Source organism: Aedes aegypti, chromosome 3 (assembly GCF_002204515.2).
Source record: "Aedes aegypti strain LVP_AGWG chromosome 3, AaegL5.0 Primary Assembly, whole genome shotgun sequence".
Lineage (NCBI taxonomy): Eukaryota > Metazoa > Arthropoda > Insecta > Diptera > Culicidae > Aedes > Aedes aegypti.
The window spans coordinates 323,184,991-323,207,144 of NC_035109.1; the positions used below are offsets into that span (position 1 = coordinate 323,184,991).

Consider the following 22,154-nt stretch of genomic DNA (forward strand, 5'->3'; position numbering starts at 1 on the left):
AGTGTTCGGAACGGAACATGTCAGATGTAATCAGTTCAATCTTAAATGGGATGGTACACAAATTATGTCACGCTAAATTTGGACTTTTTCGACCCCCTTCCCCACCTCCTTTGTCACGCTTTTTGTATAAGCCTTCAAATTTTTGTAAGTCACATAAATCGTGCATGATCCCAATGGTCGTTGAAATTTCTGATGGACATTTGCACTCATTATTTGACGAATCGTGGTTTTTGAGGTGTTGTACGAATTGTTTTGGAAAAACTAAGAAAATGGAAATTTCACTCGAGGTATCCGGAATATGTCCGGTGTACCCCAGTCCAAATGGTCATGGATATCCAGAACATTTATTTTCGTTCTTGTTTCCATAAATCATGAAGTTTGATATGTCGCACGAACGGTTTATACAGCATTGTGGAATTGGCCACTTCCGCCAGGGTGTTCGAAACATGTCCGGTGTGACCAGGTCAATCCCGAATGGTCGTTGAACTTTCTAATGACCATTTCCACTCATTATTTGACAAATCATGAAGATTGAGGTGTCGCACGAATGGTTCTGATAACATTGTAGGAATGACCACCTCCCCCAGGACTTCCGGAAAATATCTGGCACAAGTAAATGGATTGTCGTGTCCAAAGAGGTCATTAACACTTAATTGTATGTGGTTGTATATATTGATAGTGATTTACGTATATAAATATAGAATAGCACGTGTAAAGAAGTTAAATTGTTTGAAAATTTGTATTTCGACACGTTCTGACCCCAACGGAATCCGGAATAACTCCGGAACCATTAGGTGAACCGGTTCCGTTTTGCGGCCCTTGCAAATTTAGACACTTCTGGATCACATGCCATTGGTTTCAAGAAAATCGGTTGGAAAATGACTTTTTAACAGCTGATTGAAGATTTGAAAATCCTCAAAAACAGACGTTGGGTACGCATAGGTTAACAGAAACTAGGAACAATAAAAATTTGTTCATTCGTCCTATTGCGCTTTCAGTCGAATGTAGCTAAATCTGAAAAAACGCGTATTCGACCTTTTGTATTATATCTTCAAGTTTACAAAATCCCCCCAGAATCAGACTCTGGTTGAGCTACTAAGCAAATCATTTATTGAGATGAAGGCAAACAGCAGTGCTGGTGCTGTCATTTCCATTTTTTAGTGTTCCCGATTGTGAAAGATCTTAAGGAAAAGTTTAAGAAAACCGACAGCGACAATTTGCTCTCTTCGTTCAACTTTGGTTTAATCTTCGGCCTGTTGCTTTCCGAGCATCACCACAGAAGTACCGATGATGCCTTATGAAGATTTTTTCAAAGATACGAGCAAGTAAATCTATCCGACAGCCGCATCCGTTGCATCTTCTGTAAAGTAGACATTTTGCGGAGATGTGAATTTGCACTGAGTAACATCGCTGATCGCATTAATCGCATCGTCAACGTTATGCAATACATACCTTTATGTAGAAAACTCCAGAAATTCTCTGAAAATCTCTATTTCTGTTTACAACGGTGGGTCGTATGTGCTTCACTGACCATCAATCAGTCCGATCGTACTTTGACGTATGGACATTTTCAGACGTCAAACGTCTGAACGTGCCCGTTCGATGTGCAGCGGTGACTGGCATTAGTTCGTATCGATTAGGTCGAATGAACCACAAACAATCTCAGATAGACGGAAAACTTATGTATGCTCGTAAATTAAAAAAATGAGTGTATTCTTATGCGTTTGTTTAAAGGTTTACTGGGAGGGATTTCGTTTTGTGTCTTAATACGTATATTGTGTGCTTTTTAGCTGTTTGCTTGAAATAGGAATTGAATATCGTTTGAGAAACTTCATAGAGAGTTATCTCAGACATTCAAAAATGTCACATTCGACCTTTTCAAATCGAGCTCCAGATATGGGTGCCGTACATAAAATATAATGGAGATTTAATCTCAGTGTAGGTATATATCAGTTAACCCAAATTTGGGTTATTTATCCCGGAAGTGCCGAATTACGTCAAAAGAAGTTAAAGTTGGGTTGATTTGCGGCTCCGTGTTGCCTTCTGTATAACACTTTGTATAACAGTGTAGTGACAGCTCTTTGTTGTGGGATTGGCGGGCTATAATTTTCGTCAGATTTTGCAGCTTCAGTTCAGTTTTTTCTGTTGAAATTTCATGTTTTATACTTAGAAAGTCTTCTGAAGTTATTAAAAATATTAAATTTATGAAAAACTTTCAAAGTTCAATAGTTACCAACTGAGTATTGAAGAGAATTTCAACAGAAAATTTTACATTCATGTAGATGACACCAGTCATTCCGTAGTTTCTAACACGTGTGGTAAGGAATTCCGCGTCCTCGTTTTATTATGACTAATGGTAAGATCTTTGTATCTTTTATCTGTGAATAATTTTAAAAATTGAATTAACTTATATTTCCTCTTGAAGAAACCACCCCTGGCACCGAAGTGGACATCAACGACGTATTCGATGATCTGCTGCTAGTGGAAGAGCGTCTGTCGGAAGAGAGCTACCAAAGGGGTCTGGAGGCCGGGGCCAAGCAGGGCAACGTGGACGCCTATCATTTTGGGTACCATCGAGGAGCGGAAATCGGTGCCGAGTTGGGATATTACTACGGCGTCATTTGCGCCCAGGAAGGGGGTTTCGAGGGTGGCGAAACACCGAGTAAAGGTGAGCTGTTGCTGAGGGAGCTGAAGAAGGAGATTGAAGAATTTCCGACGTTTAACGATTTGGAAGTGGATTTGCTGGAGCGCTTGCTAAAGCTGAGAAACAAGTACAAAAAGTTGTGCGTGCTGTTGAAGATTTCCGCCAAGTACACGAAACCGAATGAGCTTTCGTTTTAAGCCGATCAGGATGGATGCTGTGAGAGGACATCTGGAGAGATTGGTGGAGGTATTGAAGCCACAGATGGAATTTTTAAACTGCCATATGGTGGACTACTTAGTGAAAGACCATTGGAAGACGCACATTCCGGCGAATGTAAGGAAAGAGTTGAATGGAATGTCCGATTTGTTGGAAGCCAAAGAAGTTTTTTGGAATCAATTCGACGTTAAGTATGAGAATGCCGGCAAGTATCCTTCCCTTGTCGAGCATATAGAAAAGATGAAAGCGTACAAACTGGATAGATTGACAGACGTAACAATGTCGGTAGACCAATTACGAACGGCTTTCGATTCCAGCTTGAAAGAGACCCGCCTGCAGATGCCCGAGCTGATGAGTGTCAAGAAACGCCACGAGGTGGAAATCGCTTCGGCAGTTGTGGCTTCGCTTTGTACGGTGCTGGCTGCGAAGAACTCCGACAATGATCTCGACCAGGTAGCTGTCATCGATGCGGGGGACGGAAAAGGGTACCTTTCGTCGAGAGTGGCTTTGGAACACGGTATCAAAGTGCTTGGGATCGATTCCAACGAGGGACACACCGTTAGTGCGGAGAAACGCAGGGATAAGCTGAAGGTAAGAGGTTGGCTGATAATTGCAAGCATCTATGCTTATATAACATTCCACAGAATTTCAAATGTTATACAATCAGAATTTATTTTCAAACATTTAAAATTTCAGAACAAGGTGCGAAAAGCAGTCAAAAAATCGGAACTGGCCAACGAAGAATACTTCAATGATTTGTTGGAAATCGGTCCAAGCGTGGAGCCTAATTACAAAACGACTACGAAGCTCATCGATTTCGACACGAATCTAATTGAAATGGTTAAGGAACAATTCCCGGACTCCAATGCAACCCAGTTTTGTTTGGCGGGGCTTCACACGTGCGGCAATTTAGGCCCGAACTGTTTGAGGCTGTTCCATCAAAATCCACACATCAAAGCGCTGTGCAATGTGGGCTGCTGCTATCATCTGCTGATTGAGGAATTTGTCGTGGACCCGTTCTACAATCGCGACAAGGTGAAGGACAACCCCGGAGTGGGATTTCCTATGAGTGAATTCCTGCGGGCGAAAGGTTTCTATTTGGGCCGAAATGCTAGAAACTTGGCTGCTGAATCGATCGAGCGATCGGCTTTCAATCGCGAGAATCCAAACGACAAGTTGGGCTACCGAGCAATGCTGGAAATTGTGTTGCTGCAACTGGAAGCGGACGTCAGCAAACAAGTTGGTAAGTTGAAATGTTCGGATTTTGTAGATTATGCTAGGAAAGCGCTACGTCGGCTAGACGTAGATGGCTCAGGGATTTCGGAGGAGTTTTTAAAAGATTTGGAAAGTAAATTTCATGTAGAGCTTGAGCAATTGAAAGTATTTTATCTCTATCGAATGACTTACGCCCCCATCCTGGAGGGGGTAATTCTGTTGGATCGTCTTCTATTTCTCAAAGAATCCGGATACGAAAATAGTTTCTTGGTGAAGTTATTCGATCCGGTCGTATCACCGCGTTGTTACTCTATTTTAGCGTTCAAATAAATTTTATATATGAAGAGAGAAGACTGAGAATTATTGATCCGAACCCGTCAGCACAACTCGTCCAGCTCCAAATCGGCGTACAATCCTTCATTCGAGTGTAAAGTAAATGCATTTTTCCTATACGTAAGCGTTTCGGGTGTAGATTCAGAACGAAGGATCCTGTACTTGGAAAGTAGTCTGGTGATCGCAACTTTAACCTGCAGCGTTCCAAAGTGCGAACCCAAGCAAGTTCGAGGCCCTACTCCAAACGGCATATAACTACAAGGGACAATGCTGTCGGCATTGTCTTTCGAGAATCGGTCTGGATCGAAGCGTAACGGGTCCGGGAAGTACTGTGAAATTCAACTCAATTGTTATAGATATTTGAAGATATGGTTATCCTAATCATACCTTCGGATCCCGATGTATGGCATATATGGGTACCAGAACGGGCATCTTATTCGGCACGACAAAGTTGTGGAATGGATCCAGCTTGTATCCGGTAGCCCCTGCCGGAAGAGAGCACTGTCGCTCGATGAAAGGCAACACGGGGTAGAGACGAGCCGCTTCTGAAATTACCATTCCCAGGTAGGGCATCTCGTTGACCAGGCATTCGTATGGGAGGTCTCGGCCGTACTTTTTGATACAATTGTGGATTTCTTCGCGGAGACGTTGCTGGATTTCGGGCTATGAGTATTTTTTTGAAATTCATAAATATATGATGATCTATTTTTTAGTAATAAATTGTTGTAGACTTACGTTTTTTGTTAGTTCATACAAAGTAAAGGATAATACTGAAGATGTGGTTTCGAAACTCGCCATGTAGAAGGTGACTGCTTGCGCAACCAAGATGTCTCCCTTGAGTGCTGCAAAAAGGCATTGAAACATATTCATCAATCAATTTATCTATAATATAATGCAGAGGCACAACCATATTTGAAACCGTGGTTAGGACAAACGGTAGCAATATTGATTTATTTTTTAAAGGATGGAACATCCAATTCAGTGGCGACTCGTAACCTCACTTTTTATCAGTTCTACATCTCTTAAAATGACTTCTTCTTTTTTGGCGTTACGTCCCAACTGGGACAAAGCCTGCTGCACAGATTGGTGTTCTTATGAGCACTTCCACAGTTATTAACTGAGAGCTTTTCCGCCGAATGACCATTTTTGCATGTGTATATCGTGTGGCACGTAGGTACGAAGATACTCTATGCCCTGGGAATCGAAAAAATTTCCTTTTACGAAAAGATCCTCGACCAGCGGGATTCGAACCTACGACCATCAGCATGGTCATGCTGAAGAGCTGCGCGTTTACCGCTACGGCTATCTGGGCCCCAATGACTATTGCGGCCAATTTAGATCATGAACCTCCCCCCCTCCTTCGAATTTTACCAAAAAGTGAGTAAGGGAAAATAAATAATGCCACACTCGCATCAAGTTGGCATTTCGTACATTATGTTTGTACTCGCCCTCTGGATTACGGTCATCTCCGAATTGTTCGCCGAAAAGGTTTGTTTGCCGCAATTCTAAGGTGGGTTGCGGAATGTCTAAACAGAAATACCAAATCAACTTGCACAGTATTCTTAATGGAAGTAATCTCTATAGTTTCTAATTTGTGGAATTGATTTTAAATACGTTAGATTTATTTTTTTACATTACGGATAGATAAGTGTTCAATTGGGAATAAATTGTGTGATATTATTGTAACTTCTGTAGATTTCCAAGCATTGGTAACATATCACAGCCCGTGAGTCAGCGGCTCACTATCTAGAGCTAGAGATTATCTGAGATACCTACAGTGTCGGTAAAATTCACGATGTATAACCAAAAGACTCTTAGAGCTCAACAAGAGAGTTTTCTGTACATACACTGGCCTAGTAACTGGACACTGTTCGAGTTGATATTGGTCAGTTTCAGAATTATATCTATCGTTTCTGTTACATGGAACGCGAAATCTCGGAACATCTGCTCTGCAGTTGTAGTGCTCTCACAAGCGCAGATCCAAATTTTTGAACGGGGGCTATTTACAATCACGTGAAATTTGGATTGCAAATTCGAGTAAGGTTTAATTAACTCTATTTTGCCTGACTGCGCAAAGACGCGTTAAAGTGCTTAAGCTGTTCACTTTGTTCATAGTGGATAGTTTTAGTTCCTTCTATTATTGATGCGAATAGCAAAATGAGTCTTGCCACAAAAGTTCAATCCATTGGACGCAGTGGCTTAACCTTCAACATAAAAAAGAAGGTGAGTGCTTTGTTAAGGCTCAATCTGTAGAATTCGTTTTTCGCGCGCTATTGGAGTGATTTTATATCCCAGCTTATGCGAGTCGATGCCGCACTGTCGAGGATAGATTACCAACTGGTGAGCTCGTTTAAAGCTTGTTATAAGGTACCCCGGGGCAAGTGAGAATCCGGGGTAAGTGGGGCGTTTCGTCATAGCTCAACTAGGAAAAGTTTTTCATGGGGGTATTCTTCTAGAAAGTTGAAGATACAATGACAAGGTATGTATTTAGTACTAAACATATTGTTATTTTTATTACCATGTGGTTCATGTAACAGTTGTCAATTCAGTGCCATTTTCAACTTGCATGACAAATTGTGACACGTTTCACGTCTTGCATTGACTCGCAAAAAATAAATGTGTTTCAAATCGAATTTCCATCAGTAAGTTTTAATTTTTAGTATTATTACAAGCTGCTAACGATAAACCAGTATTTTGTTTTCATTTCATATGAAATTTTCGATGGTCTATCTTACCCCAAAATATATTTGTACCTGGGGTAAGTGGGACCTATCAAAACAAAAACCAGAATCAAAACTTTACGTACACGTTTCATACATTTTGCTAGAGAGTAGCACTAAAACATTCAAACAAATGATTTTTGCCAAAAAAGATCAACCTCAAATTACGTAATTGCATAAGAGGGAGAAGAAAAGTGTTATTATTCTTTATATTTTAATTATTTTTATTATTTTTGAAATACGACTTCAAAATTGAACAAACACACGGCTGAAGTTTGAAATGCATCATGAGAACGATTACTTTTCTATGTTATTTGAACTTTATTTGTTGGTGGGGATTGCTCATCAAACCTTCCGGTCCGCCTCATAGTTACGTACTATTTGGTGCTGGGTGTAGTTCTTGTTTTTCCAGCTGTATTGAAAAGCATGAGCCATAGTCTTTGGCATACCATCGGATCTATCTTTAGCAGAAAAGAACCGAAATGTCTATCGACGACCGGTGATTGCTAGCAGATATAGTGGAGAGCTTGTCTTGAAACGTTCATCGCTTCAAGCTAGTTGAAAAACTGAATACACTGATTGCCTGTCGATCAGAGCCGAACTAGGCATAGATCGTATACATACATCTGAATCTACATGTCTCCGATGTATTACATCGTTCCAGGTGGGAGTTATCTGATATGTGAATATGGTACCATAACAGAATTTTCCATCTGAACGAAGTGATAAATCATAATATTCCGCAAACTGTATCACACATCTACAGAATGTATTGCGTGAAGTTAAGACACAGCAGAGTATTGGGTACATAGGACCAAGTCCCTGCCGGGTGGCGCGAAACTGATGAGCGATAGACAATAGAATCAACAACACTGCCATAAGGGATAGTAAGCATGTGACTATTGTCGAAACTATGATTAGGAGGCAAATCAACATCCCAAGATCAAATTTTTGTTACAACCCAATGTAGGTATTATTAAATTAGGCTGTAGAAAATGATAAATATCTGATCACTTAGGAACCTTGCAACAGGTAATAAATGCTCATAGTCTGTTTTCTTCGAATACACATGTATAAATTGTTAAAATTGCCGAATCATACGCGGAATTTGTTAAACGGATCATGAAATTAGGACTGAAATCATAATGATGATAGATTATCAACTTTCCTTTCGTCTTGCTATTTGTTACCGTTAGAATCACCAAACTGATTGGTTTCCCACTACTTACACCAATACAACAGCACGAAAACTGAAGTATTACAATCGCGCGTTGGAACTTTCAATATCCATATATTACATCAATAGTGAATTCTTGTATGTAGCCAGTATAAATAACAGAATCATCAACTTCTTGAACATTCTTCAACTGAAAACAGGATGCTTGTTTTATCAAACATGCTCAATCTGCACCTAAAATCTCGGATCCAAATAGTTTTCTAAATAAAAATTGTGTCTAAATAAAACGTGTAGGCCAACAAAACATAATTGAGTAGGAGTTTACAAGTTACTTAGCACATGAAAAGCAGTTTAAATTAATCTATTACTAGATCAACACTAATGCTCACATTTTTATATTCTCATTTCATCATGGTCCTCATTGCTCGAGCGGAGACGAACACCCTGGAGATGGAAAAAATCGACAGCGCTACGATAAGGAAACGTAACAGATGAGAAACTATCGATACATTTATCAATTATAAAACCCCGTTTTAATGTTAACACTTTGTTTCTGTTTTTTTCGTTTCAGCAATCAAATAACCTAACCAACTCTACTATCTTTTCATTTCTTCTTCGTTATACTTATAGTCCTTCTGGCACTGAACCGAGTGGTGCGCCTTCCGCTTTCTTACTGGTGCTGTTTTTCCTGTACATTTGGCATAGTGTCGGAGGTGGTGTACTGTATTTGCTATACAACGCGCTACTTTCGATATTGTGCTTGGCGTGTGGGGAAGCAGTACTAGTGGTGAAGCGGAGGGCGCCATTCGGTTTAGTGCCAGAGGGACTATATCTATTTAATGTATCTGAAGCTTGTGGGACCGCTTTAATTCCGGCGCCTGCTTGTGGAAGATCCCGGTGTGCTAAACGGTATAGGACATGTTAACGGGGGAGGCTTGGTAGGTCCTCACCCAGCCCGTGTCTAGATGGGCGGATAATTGTCTGCCAGGGTGTGGATTGAGCAATTACAATTACAATTACAAAGTGAGTAAGGGAAAATAAATAAAATGTATATTTTCATCATTTTTCGTGTTTGAACTAGTTCTATAGTTCGTCCCTCACGATATTGCATGAGACAACAGGTTTTTTTGGATTATAAGTTTAAAATCTCCTGAATCTGTTTGTCAATGCTAATGATTGTGGGGTACGCATTCTGAACGAGCGGAAGGCAGTTTCCTTTGAAACCCCGCGAATCTGTTATTAGAAAAACACAAGTAGGTACGCGACGTGATTGTACGCATTACAATTTCGCGAAAATGAATAAATTTGAAATCGATAAAATTTTTGTTTGTATTCGGTACACTAATATTTACGTCAATTTTATTGTAATAGTGTAACCTTTCCAAATATAATATTTTAGTGATTTCCATGAACAAAGTAATCGTCACTCAATGTGCTTTGACCGTCATTAAATTTCATTGAATAAGTCAATCCAGCAGTTAATTAGTTTATCTTTATTTGAGTGGCTTTTCGCCCTTGACGAGGACGCCTCTAGTCAATCCAACATTTAAGAACCAACATTTGAATATGTGTTTCCTTGTAACCCACATCGCGCCAAACCGTATTTCGAGCTGGCACACTCTCAGATTTCAATGCAACTTTCTGGATGTGCAGACCTTGACTAACTAAGCCACTTTGCTTAAGGTACCGTGGGGCAAGTGGGTAATGGATTTCGCATATTTGAGATTCTTCAAATTCTAGAGACTTTAAATTAAAAAAAATGAGGTCGTGTATATGTTTTAGCTTGACTCCCACCAAATATAAGCAGTATGCTGGAGTTGAATTTTATGTAAAATTGAAGAAAAAAGTACAGAAAAAGTTTTTGATAAACGTCTCCTTACTTTTCACACAAGTGAAAAGTTTATTGTTTTGAACAATAAATTCAAAAACTAACAGTTACATTTACGATTTCTATTACCTTAAACATTTGTAAGGGCGTCCATATGAACAATAATATAAGTAACATGTAAGCAAAAAAAATTTTATTCTTGTTACTCGAATTTTCTTTGTTCAATTATGTTTGTCGAAATGATTCGCCAACATTATAACTGCAACATTTCCAATGCTAGTTCTTACATCATGGGACAGCAATTGCACTTCTACTCTGTAGAATTACCACCGCTCGTTATTCGTTTTTATGAAAATTGGATATGACGTCGGATAATTCTTCAGGAGAAATCGAATGGAATCCTTCAATAAAGAATTTAGAAACTTTTTTATATGGATACACATATACCCCATTTTTTATGTTTTGAACTAGCTTTACATAGACATTCCACGAGATTTCCGTGCGTTCTCTTATATTGGAACTTTTCAATCAACGTCTTCCTTTTGATCGGCTGTCCAAAGTAAACATATTAATATCGCAATGTTTGGCAATCTTTTTTTTTAGAGAAGTTCCATGATTTGGCCATGATAATAGCTTTTAATGCTTTGAGTATAGTGTTTCTTGAATTATCAGCACGTTCCGTTGTTCTATGATAATTGCGAACCTTGTTCACCTTTAGCTATCTAAAGAGAAAACACAAATTCAATCTTTGATGGAAAACTTTTCACTTGCCCCACGTGATTAGAAAATTGACGGTGTTTTGATCAAGTTATTTTTAGGTATATGTCGAATTAATTCTAAAACTTTCTTAAATGCAGTTTAAAACTTTCAGAGGGGACAACTTAGAAGTGGTACAGAAATTAATTTTCCGCTGAAAATATTAAAATAAGATTGCACGCCACCGACTTGTTACGGAGTGATAGTTGACAAGTTAACAATTTTTCGCTCTATTGTGCAATAATCACTGAAAATTTTTAGAAATCTCTTACCTATCGTAATGTTCTCAATGGCTTCAAAGGTTTACGCATAAGTTTAAAATGTTAATTCACATATCTAGTAAAATATACCAATTATTTTCACTTACCCCATTTACCCACTTGCCCCGCGGTACCTTACTTAGTTTTTCCAAAATTCATCTAAATTGTCGTTCAAAAAGGGTCAAACTTTTTCACCCGATTTTTTTTTAAATTATGTAATCGAAAAATGGCAACTCCTACAAAACACTTTGTTCCTGTTCCTTTTTGTATGGAATTCTCGATAATTTCAAAAAATCGTTTTTGCTCCACACCGCTCATTCGATTCTAGATCAAATTCTAAGTGTCCTCCCAAATTTTGAGGTCATTTGGATGATAACTGAGATTGCACAAGACCTCTAAAGTATGGGAATCACTATGGGAAAAACAAGCAATTCATTCAATCGGTCATAGTGTTTGCCCATGTGCTCTTGGGGATAAGAACTACTTTGATACTGTGAGATACAATAAGCAGCTACAACTTTGCCGAAGACCGTTTGTAAATCGGACGCCCCAGTAATTAGTTATTGATTTTTGAAGAAAAGTATCGAGGCAACCCATGATTTTTATGTATTAAGAATTTTCAATAAAATCTGTCGTTCAAAGAGACACACGCGTTTTATTCAAACTCTGCTGTCCATTAGGTTATGGGCCTATGGGGCTCTGCACTGTTTTGATTTTGCATAACATTTTGACGTTTACTGGCCTTGTTGTTTACAAATTTCATGGTAGAGTGAAAGAGAGAGGATGATTTTTGTGCAGAGACCCATAGCAAGATTAATTCAAATTGAAGATGCAGAATCCTCAAGCTAATTCTGGAAGAAGCGGTTCGGGAGTTCAAGCGCGTGCAGCCACACATCTCCCGACCAACCAATCGAACGAACATGGAAGTTTGCGGTAAGGACCTTTCTGAAAGTGGAGGACCTCTGGGACGTGGTGCAGCCTACTCCGAATGATGATGGAACCCTTCCCGTGGTGGATGCGCGAAAAGACAGGATTGCAAGAGGAAAACTCATTCTGCTGATCGATCCGGTAAACTATATTCACGTCGAAGAAGTCAAAACGGCGGCGGAAGTCTGGAAAAAGCTGACCAACACTTTTGAAAACACGGGACTCACACGCCAGTGGGCACTTTTGCACAAGCTTATTACAACGAATTTGATAAGCTGCGGTTCGATGGAGGTGTATGTCAACCGTATGGTTTCGAAGGCGCACCAGCTGATAGGAATCGGGTTACCGCTGGACGACAAGTGGATTGGTATTAGCGTTGGGCAAATTTGTCTATAACATCGATGTTACTGAATCGATTCACATTTGAACTGCCGAATCGATTCATCGATTTAATCGAATCCTTTGCATCGATGTTTCTGAATCGATTCAAATCGAATTAAAATGAAATTTTTTGAAGTTTGAAATAAGACCTAACGCATTTGCATTCAATTTGAACATCCTTGAATTCGAATCAGTTTTTAAATTCAATAGAATAGATTTACTTCAAGGCTAGTTTAAAATTTAATTTCTCATTTATCGAGCTCATTAAGAAACATTCATAAATTTGAACAAAATGAATCGAATCAAAAAATCGAATGAAGAAAATCCATTCACCCGATTGCATAAGCCCGAAGAATCGATTAAAAAAATCGATTAATCGGAATGAAAACAACGATTTTCGGAACATCGATTCAAAATCGCCCAACGCTAATTGGTATGCTATTACTGCTATTACTGGCAGGTCTACCCCAGGAATATCGTCCGATGGTGATGGGCCTGGAAAATTCGGGAATCGAAATCACAGGTGACATCATTAAAACATCCAGGAGACGGATTCGTCAGCGCCTACTATGGAACCTGCGTTCATCTCAACAAAGAAAAATTCAAACGGTTTCCATAGCAACGCAAGCGCAAGCTCGAAGGGGAAATGCCGACGGTGCGAGAAATTCGGCCACATTGCGAAGAATTGTCAAGCCAAAGGACCGTTGAAACGGAGTGGACCAGACAGGAAAGGAAATGCCTTTTGTACCGTACTGTCGGTTCAGGAAGCTGGTACGGACAATTGGTATTTCGATTCGGGATCTGCCAAGCATCTAACAAACAACGAAAGATTGCTGGAGAACCTGCGTGAAGCGAATGGTAGTATCTACGCGGCAAACAAGGGCCTGATGAAAATTGTTGCGGAAGGATCTACCAAGCTACAGCCCACCTGCATCAGCGAATGGGACATCTGAGCACCGGCAGCTTGGTGAAGCTTAGAAATGGACTAGCGATGGGTGTCAACTACGATGGCGCGGACCACGGAGGTTGTAAAATTTGCGCTGTCGGAAAGCAATCGAGACTGCCATTCAATCACGTTGGCACACGAGCGAGGGAAGAGCTGGAGTTGGTTCACTCAGATAAATGTGGACCGATGGAACAACCGTCGTTGGGAGGAGCTCGTTACTACTTGTCGTTTACTGACGACAAGACTCGAAAGATCTTCGTCTATTTTTTGCGCACCAAGTCGCAAGAGGAAGTACTGCAAAAGTTCAAAGAGTTCCACAGCATGGTCGAAAGGCAGAGTGGCAAGAAGCTGAAGGTACTCAGGACGGACAACGGCTGGGAATTCAAGAACAAGAGTGTCGAAAATTTCCTGAAGAAGTTGGGCATCCGTCACCAGACATCAGCAGAATACACTCCCGAGCAGAACGGCCTCGCCGAACGTGTCAATCGGACGGTGGTTGAACGTGCGAGGTGCATGCTGTACGAAGCGAAGCTGCCAAAAACGTTTTGGGCAGAAGCCGTTGCAGCTGCTGTTTATCTTATCAATCGATCACCAACGAAAGGAATCGACACGACGCCGGAGGAAGCGTGGACAAAGCGGAAACCGAATCTCTCCCATATTCGAATTTTTGGTACGACTGTGATGGCGCACGTACCGAAGCAAAAGCGTCACAAGTGGGATCCCAAAGCTGAAGAGTGTGTGCTGACCGGATACGACGACGAAACGAAGGCATACCGCCTATACAATTTGAAGACGGACAAGATCTTCAAAAGCCGTGACGTAACATTCATTGACGAGGGAATCAGTGATCGTGAGGTGGTGGTGGCCATGAAGTCAAGCGGTCCAGAGCGTAATTTTATCAGACTGGATTTTACGATTCTGGATGTTAACCAGGAAACCCATCCAGATGTTTCCGAAAATGATGACCATGATGAGGTGCAAGCTGACGAATCGATTTCAAGCGATGAGTCCTTTGCGGACGCTGCTGACACCGTGACAGATCCGGCGCTCCCACCGCACCAAGTTTCAAATCCGCCCGTGTCACAGGCGTTGAGGTCTTCAAATCAAAGACCAACTAGCGATGATATGCAAGGAGGGTTGATGCTCTGCGATAGGGGGCGCCTGCCCCAAGGCAAGTATTTGAATGATGTTGTTCCATGTTCAGATACTGGTGCCGATTTTCAACAGCCAATTCTGGATGATCCGACTATGCACCAAGAAGCACTATCTCGTGACGATGCGGAACGTTGGAAGCAGGCCATGAAGGAGGAATATGAGGCACTCATCTCCAATGGTACGTGGCAGTTGGCTGATTTACCTACGGGACGCAAGGCAATCAGATGCATATGGGTGTATCGAACTAAACTAGACGGAAACGGTAATGTCGACCGATACAAGGCGAGATTAGTCATCAAAGGATACTCGCAACGAAAGGGGGTGGATTATGAGGACACCTACGCCCCGGTCGTCCGTCATAGTTCCTTGCGGTATCTCTTTGCGTTGGCGGCACGATGGAATCTGCAGATAGAACAGATGGATGCTGTAACAGCATTCCTCCAGGGCGAACTCTCAGAGGAAATATACATGGAACAACCTCCTTTGTTCGTGGATGGTAAGAATCAAGCCAAGGTGTGTCGTCTCAATAAGGCCCTCTATGGTTTGAAGCAGTCCAGCCGGGTGTGGAATACGAAGCTGGATGCCGCACTTCGAAAAATGGGATTGGAGAGCACCGTGTACGATCCTTGCGTATACCACAGGATAGGTGAAGGGAAGGTGCTGTTCGTAGCGGTGTACGTAGATGACGTTCTCATCTTTACTAACTGCAAACGCTGGAAGAAGGAAATAAAAGCAAAATTAAGTCAGGAGTTCAAGATGAAGGACATAGGGACGGCCCATCACGCGTTGGGGATACGGATCACGAAAACGGACACCGTAGTGGCGTTAGATCAAGAGTCTTACGTGGAAGCGATTTTGAGCAGATTCAACATGGCGAACTGCAAGCCGGTCAACACACCGATGAACGTCAGCGAAAAGCTAACTAAAGCTATGTGTCCAGCGACTGTGGAAGAGACCGAAGCCATGAAAAATGTCCCGTACCGGGAAGCTGTCGGATGTCTGATGTACTTGGCCCAAAGTACTCGCCCCGACATCTGCTACGCTGTAAACGTTTTGAGCCGATTCAACTCCAGCCATGGCGTAAGCCACTGAAATGCCGTGAAACACTTGATGCGCTATTTGAGGGTTACCTCACAACACCGTTTGGTGGATCATAGAGATGGAAATTCGTCCTTTCAAAGTTTTACCGATGCAGATTGGGCAGCCGACCACGATGATAGGAAATCGATCACTGGATACGTGTTTACTGCTCAAGGAGGAGCTATTTCGTGGAGCTCTAAAAGGCAACAAACCGTTGCCCTTTCAACGTTCTTCTTCTTCTTTCTGGCGTTACGTCCCAACTGGGACAAAGCCTGCTTCTCAGATTAGTGTTCTTATGAGCACTTCCACAGTTATTAACTGAGAGCTTTCTTTGCCGGTTGACCATTTTTGCATGTGTATTTCGTGTGGCAGGTACGAAGATACTCTTATGCCCTGGGAATCGAAAAAAATTCCTTTACGAAAAGATCCTCGACCAGCGGGATTCGAACCCACGACCCTCAGCATGGTCATGCTGAATAGCTGCGCGTTTACCGCTACAGCTATCTGGGCCCGAGCCCTTTCAACGTGCGAAGCCGAGTACATGGCACTGTCGGCTGCAGTCCAGGAGGCGCTCTGGTGGAAGCGATTGCGAGGTTTGTTTGAGGACGAAATGGAACTCGTGATTCACTGCGACAACCAAAGTGCCATAGCTGTAGCGAAGAACGGAGGGCACCATTCCAGAACAAAACACATTGATATTCGTCACCACTTCATTCGCGATGCTTTGGAGCGAGGTGACATCAATGTTACATACGTAAGTACGTATCAGCAGACAGCAGATGGCCTAACCAAACCGTTGCCAGCTGCTAAATTGGTTCCATGCCGTGAAGCAATGGGAATCCGAAAACCACTGGGTTGAGGAGGAGTGAAGAAAAGTATCGAGGCAGCCCATGATTTTTATATATTAGGAATTTTCAATAAAATCTGTCATTAGTATTTTAACCGTTCAAAGAGACACACGCGTTTTATTCAAACTCTGCTGTCCATTCATTTTTGAATGAGTTGTAAAACTTTGGCTATAATTATTGGGCTGCTCTGCAGGCATCACTAAATATATGCAGTAAACCATAGTAGCCATGATTTGTGCGTGCTATCTTTCGCGCCAGGTGCAGCAATGTTGCCTGTTCAGACGTTAAATGAGCACTGTTAAAGAATTTGTGACTGGATATAAATCAATAACTAATTACTGAGACGTCCGGTTTGAAAACGGTCTTTAGCAAAGTTGAAGCTGATTATTGTATCTCACAGCATCAACGTAGCTCTAATTCCCAAGAGCACATGGACAAACACTATGACCGACTGAATGAATTGCTTGTTTTTCCCATAGTAATTCCCATATAAACTTTAGAGGTCTTTTGCAATCTCAGTTATCATCCAAATATAAACTTTGAAGGGCTTGTGCAGTCTCAGTTTTCATCCAAATAGGCTCAAATTTTGAGAGGACACTCAGAATTGATTCACAACAGTAGGATGGTTGAAAGTAGTTGCGGTCCTAAGAAATGTCGGACAACAAGGGAGTACTCACGTATTTTCTCCTCCACTCCAATTGTAGCTTCGTTGTTCTTCAGTGCAATCATCGAGTCAATGAAATCTCCTCGATTTTCACCGCTCGTTTCCCGCCTAGCAATTTCTTGCTCGATAATAGTTTTCAAAAATCGCTCCGTATCTCTGGGAAACAGTTTGAACCCCAGATAGGGCACCAACTCCGGCATGAAGAAAAACGCCGCCATGTTCAACGCTCGTTTGGGTCCATACTCGAAAATCTTCCGTCCATAGTAACGAAACTCGGACTCCTCATCGCTCAGACAGTTTGCTTGGATGCCGAAGAACGTGCTGGCAATCACATCCGTGGTGAACCGGGCACACAACTCCTTGAACTCGGTTTCACGGAGCTTCGTCGGGTTCTGCTGGACCCCATCCAAATGGGCTAGCATGTTATTACCGATCTAGAAAAAAAAAACGATTCTAGCATGAAATCAAAGCGCTGATGAGAATTTAACTAATTCCGTATTCATGTTCAAGATTCTACCTCTTCGATAAGCGAGAACATTCTTCGTAATCTAGATGAGGTCACCGATGGCGACAAATACCCACGAAGATCTTTCCACAGCGGTTCCTTGATCATCATCAAATTATAATACCCGAAACGATCACCCTCACGATCGGTACACATTTGTCGATTTATGAAATACCTAGAATCTGCAACGAGCATCTTTTTGACCATGTCCGGATTTCGAATCACCAGTGCCTTCCGGAAGAATATGTTAACTCCGAAGAAATTCGCGTCGCGAGTTCGCACGTGATCGTAAATACGTGCCACATAGTCGAACATGGAGTGCATCTGCAGGGCGACTGAGCTGAAATTTCCGACGGCTGGAATTTCAAAGACGTACGGCACTCCATGGCGGTTCCAAAAATTGTTCCGCTTCCAGGTGAGATAGCAGATGATGGCAATTGCCGCCAACCACGCGACGAGAGGCATTACTGCGCCAGAATTGCTAGATTAATACTGACGGGTGTAAACAGGAGAAAAGCATGCGCATGTGGCTCCATGGTAGACAAAGCATCGATTTTGATAAGGGATAATCTGTTCAATATCTCTTCGTAAACTTGTATAGGAAGGGGTTTGTTCATGAATCAAGTGCCAAAGAATTTTAAAAGATCGTTTCAATGAATAATATCTTTACGATTTTTGATGTTTGCTTTAGTAATTTGCACTGAACATTTGAAATTTGGGAATACGTGATTTATGGACAGCCCTTTCAGAAAGGTTAACGACTATACTAACGTGGGTATTTGCCATCATAACAGTGATTAGAAATTTGTTATGAATTGTACAGGTTGTTTGATTGATTCAGGAACTAATACTAAGTTACCCACCTGGTCAACGAGGCTGTACATTCGTTTGATCTTGTTCAGACTGAGCGAGGGTGTTAGGTAGGCACGTAGTTGTTTCCAGTGGGGGTTCTTTATCATTAGGAGGTTGTAGTAGCCGATAGCGTCGTGTATTCGATCGGTGCACATATATCTATAAGTAATTCAACATATTTAGTGTAAATATTCAAAATCAGAATTTTAGATAAACGTTCAATGCTAAATTTAGGCATTTTTCAAACGTTGTTCAGACTGTTGTTTGAGATCTTTGACTTTTTAAATTTTGTATGCATGTGGTCATCTGTCAGATTCCTTTCGCCTCTGAGAGCCACGAAGTATTGTAAGGAGATGAGCGATTGAAAGAGCAAACAAAAGTCGAAGCACTTTACTTTTGCAAACAGCTTTGAAAAAAGTGCGCATCGTACCTTTATGCTGTGCGTACACAAATTCTCTCTGCTCTTGGAAGTTTTTACCACTACCTTAAGCAATTGATCAGTGCTTCTTAGTGCTACAACGACAGTACTTTTCAGTAATATATTACTTAGAACACGACTGTTGTTTATCTTCTAAAATAAACGGATTTTCAGTCTTACGGGTAAATCAAAACGCTACGTTTTTTTTAAATCCAACGTTTCGGCCATTGGACTTCGTCTTCTTCAGGGATCTACAAATTTATTGGACAATTATTATAATAATTTAGAGCGAAAACATTTTAGTAAAAAACTCACATAAAGGTGTACCACAGACAAACAGACGTCACACTTTCATCATTGTCCATCGACCACCTTTTCAACGGTCGATTCAAAAATATGGTAGGTGGCCAATCCGCCACCCGCAGCGCTCGCATCGTTTTTGTTCGTGTTTGACGTTTACACACTACCGCCATCTGTTTGCCTGTCGGCCAAACGCACCGATTTTAGCATTGGGCGTACATGTCCTCGTGACTATGATTTTGATCGAAATTTGTTCTAAGTGTTACGTCTGTTTGTCTGTGGGTGTACCGTTTCTCGTATCATGTTCAAAGCTTTGCGATCGGTTGTCGCTTTTATGAGGTTCTCTTCCTGGTTGCCTACATTGAACGTTATTATTAGTGGCGCAAAGCTTTAGCTTACCTTCTGATATATTACCGTATCATTTATACGATTGCGTTGTCGAATAGTCACTCTTTGTATCTATTACTATCTGTTTTACCACCTACTCTACACCAATATGGAAACTGAAGTATTTGAGACAGAGATATGGATATGATAGTATGGTGTACATGGAAATATTTTTGCGTCTATGGAGAGGGAGAGAAATTGTGTTGTTCGCTATTGCTTTGGTGCATTTGTGTTGGCTGTGAGAAAGCTATACGATGGGTCGATGGATATTTCGTTGGTTGTTGTACTCCAGTATCCAACTCCTCCACCACCTCCACCGCTACCACCGTTGCCCACTACTTTTGATTGGCCACCATCATCCCTAGCCCCAACAGTACAACAACCAACGAAATATCCAATCGACCCGTAATTTTAGAACTATATTTCTACTATTGATCCCTGTGCGATCCTTGTTTGGACCCGTGCCTTCGATTTTTGTCAATAGCGCAACCTAGCGGATAAACTATCATTCAGACTCTTCACCGCCAGGTAGCCCAAAATCTGCTGAAAATCTTTGCCGAAGACACCAACCTTCTAGCTGTTAAGAACCTTGAAGTAGAGAAGATTGTACATTTATTTTTACTAGCACCACCTAGCGGATGTATTCTCAACCCGACTCTTCTCCAACCAGATAGTCCTTCACATGCTGAACATCTCTTCCGAAGACATCAACCTTCTAACTTTCAAGGTTCTCAATATACAGACAATTGAAAAAAATGCTATTAACGCCACCTATTGGACACATTCTCATTCAGGCCATCTACCATCAGATAGCCTTTAATCATTCAGCAGATTAATTAGCTTTGCCGAAGACACCAACCTCCTAGCTAATAAGGATCTTGAGATACAGACGATTGAATAAAAGTTGTTACTAGTGCCATCTAGCGGAATAATTCTCAATAAGAATAAGAGGGCCCAGATAGCCGTCGCGGTAAGCGCGCAGCTATTCAGCAAGACCAAGCTGAGGGTCGTGGGTTCGAATCCCACCGGTCGAGGATCTTTTCGGGTTGGAAATTTTCTCGACTCCCAAGGGCATAGAGGTTGGTTGGTTTGACTTTATTAACGAGATTTTTAGCCCTGGGCTAGTTCATCTCGGGACCAACGGCTTTACTTCCCTTCCGAAGGAAGTCGTCACTATAACTTTTTACGTCATAAGTGACTATGTCGGGGATGGGATTCGATCCCAGGTCCTCGGCGTGAGAGGCGAGTGTTCTAACCACTACACCAGGTCCGTCCCAGGGCATAGAGTATCATCGTACCTGCCACACGATATACATATGCAAAAATGATCATTGGCATAGTAAACTCTTAGTTAATAACTGTGGAAGTGCTTATAAGAACAATAAGCTGAGAAGCAGGCTCTGTCCCAGTGGGGACGTAACTCCAGAAAGAAGAAGAATTTTCATTGCCAGATAGTCCTTGATCTGCTGAATAACTTTGCCGAAAACATCAACCTTCTAGCTCATTTGGATGTTGAGATATCTGTTTGAAACCCTTTTTTTTCACCCCTCCTGTCCACGCTTTTTCCGTTTCCGTTTTAAGCGAATGGGGAGGGGTAAGGGGGGATGTCTCACTCAAGGATTGTAACACCAACTAACCGCATTTACTTCAAAATTTATTTCAAAATAATTTATCTTCTAGTCTTCGAATTTTGGTCATTTAAAAATTCAAGGTCCGTCCGGGCTTTTAAAGGTTAACGTTATCCGTTACATGGGAAGACAAAGTTGCTTAAATGCTAGTTTTCTTTACAAAGTACAACGGCCTTACCTGTTTGAAAAATAGGTTGCATCCTTGATAAGAACCTGCTTAACCAGTTCCGGATCTCGAATCACCAGTGCAGGCTGCATCATTATGCTCACTCCGAACAGTTTGGTTCCTTCGACCTTGGGATTTTGGTAAAGTGCATCCATTAGCTCGAAGGTGCTCTTCCGGAACAGAAACGCATCGAGGAAGTTTCCCACCAGGGGCCTCCCCTCAATGTACGGCACACTGAAGAATTGCCAGTATCGAGTTCCTGACGTTGACAAGAACCAGACAGCGAATCCAGCCAGACAAACAAGCACCAGCGTGAGATAACCGGTCAGTGCGTCAGAATTTACGTAAATCATTGCACGTAGAAATTTAATACACTTTGTGTGCTGTTCACTCGTTTAGATTCAGACGAGAATGCCGCAACTTCTGATGGAAAACCGTATCGCACACCGAACCCGAACACTGAAGTACTGTAACCGAAGATTTTGATAGACACTTCAAGTCCACAAAACTACACGCTTGGTGAGAAGAACTGAAATGCACACTCGGACATCGCAAATCTCATTGGCTCAAGCTCTTCGTTTGCAGCTCTCTGATAGTCTGGAAATGAACTTTTAGGGATTCATTCATCGTTTGTATGAACTGGAAGACATTGCACCGGCCGGTAGGCACTGACTGTTTCTTAGCTTCGAGTGCGCTGTAATCGTGTTAGCGATAGTGAGTGGTTAATTATCACTCGCGGTTGTAGTTT

The 22,154-nt window shown here is 41.6% G+C and overlaps 3 protein-coding genes across 4 annotated transcripts; 2 read left to right on the top strand and 1 right to left on the bottom strand.

Annotated features, from left to right (window-relative positions):
• Nucleotides 1-2,072: 2,072 nt before the first annotated feature.
• LOC5565727 (oral cancer-overexpressed protein 1 homolog) lies at nt 2,073-2,872 on the top strand. Its single transcript, XM_001650043.2, has 2 exons — nt 2,073-2,356; nt 2,426-2,872. Exons 1-2 carry the CDS (start codon nt 2,347-2,349, stop codon nt 2,839-2,841), a joined length of 426 nt encoding a protein of 141 aa, XP_001650093.2. The 5' UTR covers nt 2,073-2,346; the 3' UTR covers nt 2,842-2,872.
• On the top strand, nt 2,839-4,426 carry LOC110677743 (methyltransferase-like protein 25). Its single transcript, XM_021849010.1, has 2 exons — nt 2,839-3,451; nt 3,557-4,426. Exons 1-2 carry the CDS (start codon nt 2,852-2,854, stop codon nt 4,403-4,405), a joined length of 1,449 nt encoding a protein of 482 aa, XP_021704702.1. The 5' UTR covers nt 2,839-2,851; the 3' UTR covers nt 4,406-4,426.
• LOC5565728 (probable cytochrome P450 6g2) lies at nt 4,221-22,082 on the bottom strand. 2 transcript variants are annotated; one of them, XM_021849009.1, is made up of 6 exons: nt 21,419-22,082; nt 18,519-18,666; nt 17,164-17,584; nt 5,144-5,250; nt 4,796-5,071; nt 4,221-4,737 (listed from the first exon to the last, which is right to left on the bottom strand). In XM_021849009.1, the coding sequence occupies exons 1-6, from the start codon at nt 21,757-21,759 to the stop codon at nt 4,453-4,455; spliced, it is 1,578 nt and encodes a 525-aa protein (XP_021704701.1). In that variant the 5' UTR covers nt 21,760-22,082; the 3' UTR covers nt 4,221-4,452. The 2 variants fall into 2 exon arrangements, with proteins under 2 accessions (XP_021704701.1, XP_001650095.3); XM_001650045.3 differs by lacking the exons at nt 18,519-18,666; nt 21,419-22,082 and adding an exon at nt 17,668-18,154.
• Nucleotides 22,083-22,154: the final 72 nt, after the last annotated feature.

What these genes read in the sequence shown, in the direction of transcription:
- LOC5565728 (XM_021849009.1), bottom strand. Translation starts at nt 21,759, where the DNA reads ATGATTTACGTAAATTCTGACGCACTGACCGGTTATCTCACGCTGGTG. An exon ending in GCAACCTATTTTTCAAACAG is followed by an intron (nt 18,667 to 21,418) that starts GTAAGGCCGTTG and finishes AATTACTTATAG; the next exon opens with ATATATGTGCACCGATCGAA. An exon ending in TGTATGAACTAACAAAAAAC is followed by an intron (nt 5,072 to 5,143) that starts GTAAGTCTACAA and finishes AAATACTCATAG; the next exon opens with CCCGAAATCCAGCAACGTCT.
- LOC110677743 (XM_021849010.1), top strand. Translation starts at nt 2,852, where the DNA reads ATGGATGCTGTGAGAGGACATCTGGAGAGATTGGTGGAGGTATTGAAG. An exon ending in AACGCAGGGATAAGCTGAAG is followed by an intron (nt 3,452 to 3,556) that starts GTAAGAGGTTGG and finishes TTAAAATTTCAG; the next exon opens with AACAAGGTGCGAAAAGCAGT.